Raw genomic sequence first — 6000 nt, forward strand, 5'->3', positions numbered from 1 at the left:
TAACACAGTTGCACGACAGGTGTGTGCATTTTCCCAAGCTGTTCAATGAAGGGTATAGTAACATAACGGGATGTACTGACTTAAAAACCTGAAGGTTGTCTCAGCTGAAATGTTACCACTTGATTCAGAATTCTACCAGAAACAATTCAGAAGCATTCATGTAGCAAAGTCTCTTCATAAAACTTGAGCTACCTATCTTCTGACAACCATCTTGAGGTGTGTGTAACTCCAGCTAGGGGTGTGCCTTAAAGATTCCTGATATTAAAAGTTAGGAAAGGAGATAAATTAACCTAATCTAAGAGTCAGGTGACTTGCATACATTACTGGAAGTGTCTCAGTATGTAGAAGTTTTGGGGGAAGGTGCAGTTGTTAGCTATGAAGATAGTTGATGTATTCTGTAGTTCATCGGTAGTGGTGGTTGAGATACTCCCACTTCCAGTCCTCACTGGATTCTGTGTGGTGAATAAAACTGTTTTGTCACTGTCTAGTTCAGTAAATTTTACAGTATTACAGTCATTACTGTATGACGGAACCATGACTGCTGTGGCCCTAGCATGCTGTTGGAGAAGAGTCCATGAACACCACACTCCTGTGGGGGGCTACTGAAGCAATAATCTGTTTTAAGATCTTGTGTGTTGTCTTTAACCAATGAATGTTGTTTTGTTCCTTTTCTTAACTTGAAACTGTTGTTCAGTTGTCTGTTGCATTACTAATTTTGTTAGTAAAAAAATCTTAAAGCCTGGAAGATGTACATTAATATCAGGAATATGTGACTTGTGTAACAGCACTATTCTGAGTTACCAGAAACATGATTTAAGTGTACAGGGAAGGCCTCTGCTTGCTTCTTGCCTGCTGGTTTTTGCTAGGCAGATAAAGAGCAGTGTATGACATAACAGTGTATGACATAAGAGAAAATTAAATTTCTTTTTGCTACTTCTACATTTATCATTTTTCTCTGGCACAGATTGAAGATTTTCAGCTGTGCACTTTCTTCTTTAGAATAAAAATTATAAGAGAGAACTTCTGGAATAAAGTTCTTAGGGACATAGTTACTGTTTTTCTCAGAGAAGTGGTGCTAAGAAGATATTAAACTTCGTGCCAGTGCAGCTGCACCTATGCTAACCTTGCAGGCAAGGAAAAAAGTATCTGCAGCCATATAGTTAACCCACTAGTAGCAGTTATGTTTTTATGATGTAGAATCTATTCTGTTTGAATTGCTTTTTAAAAAAAGATAGTTGAATTTAAACTACTTCTTTGAGAAGTTAAGGACTGTCTGCAAACATAGTGCACTTGTGATTTCACTCTGCTGTGATTTCCCCAGAAAGCCTTCCCCAGTTCCAGTCATGGTTGTGTGCCACAGAAAACAAATGTGTAGGGTTAAATAGGTGGAAGTATTTTTATGTAAAGTATGTACAAACATTTTTGTGCATCGAAATTAAAATTTTCAGACATAACTTATATTTCACAATCATTAGGCTTATTTCTTTAATTGAAGTGTAATATAGATCATACTTTGGGAGCAGGAGGGAATGAAACATACTGACAGTGACCAAAATACATAGTGGTTTTTAACAAAGAGGAGTAAAGTATGCTATCCTAGTTCATAGGTCTTCAAAAGAAATAATGAGTCATTTTTGTTTGCATAGTTCTTAGTAGTAGTCATGTTTTTAATAAAACCTCATTCTTCTTGAGCTTGGAGAGGAGAGGGAAAGCTGCTTTATGTAAATATGATCTGTAATCTCTTGGTTACATGAGCATATCTGGATGTGCTGTGGAATGGAAAAGGAATATCAACAATCAGATTATTTTGGGATGCTGTAGCTTGGAGCAGTCCTTTATAGGCAGTATTGTCTTTCTAAACTGGGTGCAACTGAAACTAATAATAGTTACAATGGTGGAAATTTTTATCTTAAATCAGTCAGAGGAGGTGGTACAACCTATCCTTTACTGCCTGTTTTCCTGTTTGTCAGTCTGGAAGTTGTCTTTATTTACATTACTTATACAACCTATTCCTAAGCAGTACATTACAATGTCATACTGTAAAATAAAATATCTTACTAGTACATGAATACATGGAGCCTTCAATATCATTGGCTCTATGCTGGCTAAACTTTACCAATTCTAAATTTTAGGGGTTTTGAAAATATTTAGTCACTAACTGATGAATATAAATGTCTATCAATACCAGAACAGTACATCTGTTTTTCTCCCTTGGCTACTGCTGCTCAGCTTTTCACATGCTAATCTTTGTGTGCTAGTGCTTTCTTGGTCTACCTTCTGTGTTTGATAGTTTTGAAAAGTAAAATCTAAAGGGCTTTTACTTCATATATAGAGTTAAATTGCAATAGACAACTCCTGAATATTTGGTCTATGAATTGTTGTTTGATTGTGGGGTTTTTTGGTTGTTTTGTGGTTTGTTGTTGTTTTTAAGTAAGGGCATTATGAATGGTGTAGCTACTAAGCTGTTGCCCTAGAAGTAGCTTTTAGTTTGTGAGATTTAACTGTAATATAAACAAGTGCTACAGTCCTAATTGCTGAAGAATTTTACTTAAAAAAAACAAAAGAAATCAGTAATTTGAATGTAACAGCTGAATAAAAACGTGTAACTTAAGTGCTCAGGTAGCAAAGTGCTGGAAATAAATTAGTGCTATTTCCAGTACAAATCAGAAGGATTTCGAACAACGTTTTAGCAAAAAAAAAAAAAAAAACAACAAAAGGGGAAAACAAAAAATCACAAATACACTGGGAACCTATTCAGTCAGCAGTATTTGTTCTGATTCCTTCCAAATATTGATTATTTTTTTGTTGAGCCATTCGTATTGTCTTGTTACTCAAGTTTATGCATAAGGTACAATTGCTTCTCAGGATCCTGTTGTATCCAGTAACAGGTGATGTTTATAGTTCTGATAGATGCCAGTTCTCTTCAGGCAAGCAAGCCTGAAGGAGTAGATTAAGAAAATTTTTTCTTAAATTACAGTTTGTGAAGAGGATTCAAATGTGATTGTAATTTGTTGTCAAACAGTAGCAAACTTCGCAAAAAGTGTGGTTTTTTGTTTGGTTGGTTTTTTTTTTCCCACTTAACTCTAGATATATGAATACGGTTTACCACACCGACTTGAGAGCAATAATTGAAGGAAAAAATCTTGAAGGAGTATCCTAGACTGGGTTCAGATTCCAGCTTTGATTCAGTTTTGAAATGAAACCTGAGATTTCCTTGCCTTTTGGGAATGTAAATTAGAAACAAAACAAACATAACATTTTACAAAGTTAATCAATGAAGTAATGACTCCCACCTCTGCACCATTGGGCACCCCTCATGTGAATCTGTACAAATAATGTTGCATTTATTAATTTTATACATGTAGACTAAATGGATAAAATTCTAGTTTACCTGTGGTGCACTGACTGCTAGGTCACCTTTAAAAGATTTTGCAGGGAAGGCTGTAGTTCTGTCAGATTCTGTATTGATTTCTTTTCTTTGGTTTCTTTGTACATGTGTCATTTAAAAACAAAAATACAGTGCTGTGATATCCTGCACAGTTGTAAGCATACCAAACTTTATATTTTCTACCAAAGTTAGGTATAACTCTTAATTGTAAGAATGTACTACCTTCAGAATGTTACTTTGAGGTCTGAAAGCACACGTTTCCCAAGTTTTGCATATAAGCCTACTTGACTAATAATGCAGATACTGTATTTTCATTAAGTAAAAACAGTGATGCCATTTCTACTTGTTTTTCTTTTTAATCAGCTAATAGAGAGGTTTTGGTGGTTTTAAATCTGTTTTGGTTCCCTCCTCCCTCTCCCTTTTTGGTATCTTGAGCTAAATACAGCAGAGCAATTAAAGCCTATATACTAAAAAACAGCTTTAAAAGGGAAGGCTTCGTTTGATTGAAAAATTCTAGGAGAATGATAGCCTTTTTGCCATAAAGGTGTATTAAGGCTTGTTGGAACTTGCTGTGGTGTGTTTTATTTTATTTTCAGGATTATAAAATACATGTGTTTATATACACAACACCTACATATTTTGATATAGTATTTCTCGTTTTATATTTTGTTCAGCATTTACAGCCGAACAATACCAGCAACATCAACAGCAACTGGCACTAATGCAGAAACAGCAGCTTGCACAAATTCATCAGCAGCAAGCAAATAGTAATTCCTCTGCCAACACATCACAGGTGAGGGATTTGTCTGTGCTATGATTTATCCCTCATTGTTTCCCACCAGGGTTCATCTCTAATTGTCAACTGTTGCCATAGAACCTTGAAACTAACCAACAGGAAAGTGGCTTTCGCCTGAATCTACATCATAGCCATTCTGTAAAGTGTTTAGAAGGGACACTGCAGGTGAGTGTGGCAGGCATTGCCTCTGCTCCCTCTTAACAAAAAAAAGATGGGTCAGTCAATGAAATTTTCAGAGTCTGAGAAATATGAATTGCAGAGATCTCCAGCCATGTCATTATCCTCTTGATATCAGGGGATTTTTTTAGAATAGGATTTTTAGTTAATAGCTAAAGCAAACCTCTAAAAATGTCCTCTAATACAGATGTGAAAGTGTCTAAGATTCATAAACATGTAGTGATTACAGTGGTGACAGGCACAAAAAGGGTTCAGAAGTTGGTATTAATCTGAACCTCTTGAGTCTCTGAATTGCATTTGGCATTTCATGAAAACAAGTTGACCTGTGAAATAACGTTGTTCTGTAGGACTTTTGAAGTAAGTTTCATTCTATTTTAAATAGTTGTGGGGATTTTCTTCTCTGTTGTTACAATGGAGCTAAAAGTGCATGGAAAAAAGTCACAGTTTGGATTTTAACTGGATTTATCACGTTCTGAGAATTTGGTCTGAGAGAATGACTGGGCCACAGTTCTGACTCTACATGTATTGATTTTTGTTTTACTACTTTAAAATGGGGAGAGTACCAACTTTTGGAAGTCTCAATCACATATTTGCCACCGTTGGTCTTTCTAGGGTTTTGTTTCCAAGACACTGGATTCTGTTAGTGCGCAATTTGCTGCTTCAGCTTTGGTTACATCAGAACAACTGATGGGATTCAAAATGAAGGATGATGTGGTGCTTGGAATTGGGGTGAATGGCATTCTTCAAGCCTCAGGTATGCAGCTGTTTTGTCAGAATTTGATTGTGTCTTGATTTTTATAGTGGAGCTATGTCTGTCTCACGTTGAGTATTTTCTGAAAAGATTTTTTTCTTTTGCAGGAGTGTACAAGGGCTTACACCTCAGTAGTACTACACCTACAGCACTTGTCCATACAAGTTCATCATCAACAGCAGGTTCAGCCTTGTTACAGCCTTCAAGTATAACGCAGACTTCAAGTTCCCACAGTGCACTGAGTCACCAAGTAACTGCTGCCAATTCTGCAACAACTCAGGTTCTGATTGGGAACAACATTCGATTAACTGTACCCTCATCAGTTGCCACTGTAAACTCTATTACCACACTCAATGCACGACATATACCTAGGACTTTAAGTGCTGTTCCATCATCTGCCTTAAAGCTGGCTGCAGCAACAAATTGTCAGGTGCCCAAGGTTCCAGCTTCATCCTCTGTGGATGCAGTACCAAGGTAGGTTTTCTGTAGCTGCCTGTGTTTGCCAGTCTTTATTTTACTTGATAAATATATTTGTGGCAAATAAGAACTGACATATTAGATCAGGCTAACTTATATAAATGTTGTGTGTAATGATAGTAAAAAAAGGGATACCTGGGGAAGAATACAAGAATAGGCTTACAAACTGGTATTTTTGTTCTGGTGGCTAAGAGAATATCATGGAAAACTAAGCTGTGAGCTCAAAAGTGGAATTTACGATCTGTTAGTACTATCCTGTAAAAAAAATTCTTCACTGTTGAGTACAGTTTCTGGCTCTTACATTCTACATGCAGGCTGAGCTATTCCAAAATTGTGAGTGTGAGTCAGCCAGGATTAAATATAGGGTGGAGTTGGTCCAGCTGTGTTCAAAGATGTTTCTTTAACTTGAAC

The 6000-nt window shown here is 36.4% G+C and overlaps 1 protein-coding gene across 8 annotated transcripts in view; it reads left to right on the top strand.

Annotated features, from left to right (window-relative positions):
- The window catches only part of EPC1 (enhancer of polycomb homolog 1), a 61597-nt gene that overhangs the window by 53750 nt on the left and 1847 nt on the right, over positions 1 to 6000 (top strand). For 4 of the 8 annotated variants that reach the window (XM_071734858.1, XM_071734859.1, XM_071734853.1 and 1 more), the window contains 4 exons: positions 4063 to 4181; positions 4263 to 4349; positions 4974 to 5115; positions 5220 to 5586. In XM_071734858.1, coding sequence (XP_071590959.1) covers positions 4063 to 4181; positions 4263 to 4349; positions 4974 to 5115; positions 5220 to 5586 — 715 coding nt within the window. Of the gene's footprint in view, positions 1 to 4062; positions 4182 to 4230; positions 4350 to 4973; positions 5116 to 5219; positions 5587 to 6000 lie in introns of those variants that run through there. The other 4 variants (XM_071734855.1, XM_071734857.1, XR_011724137.1 and 1 more) reach the window with 2 other exon arrangements.

This window comes from Heliangelus exortis, chromosome 2 (assembly GCF_036169615.1).
Source record: "Heliangelus exortis chromosome 2, bHelExo1.hap1, whole genome shotgun sequence".
NCBI classification, from domain to species: domain Eukaryota; kingdom Metazoa; phylum Chordata; class Aves; order Apodiformes; family Trochilidae; genus Heliangelus; species Heliangelus exortis.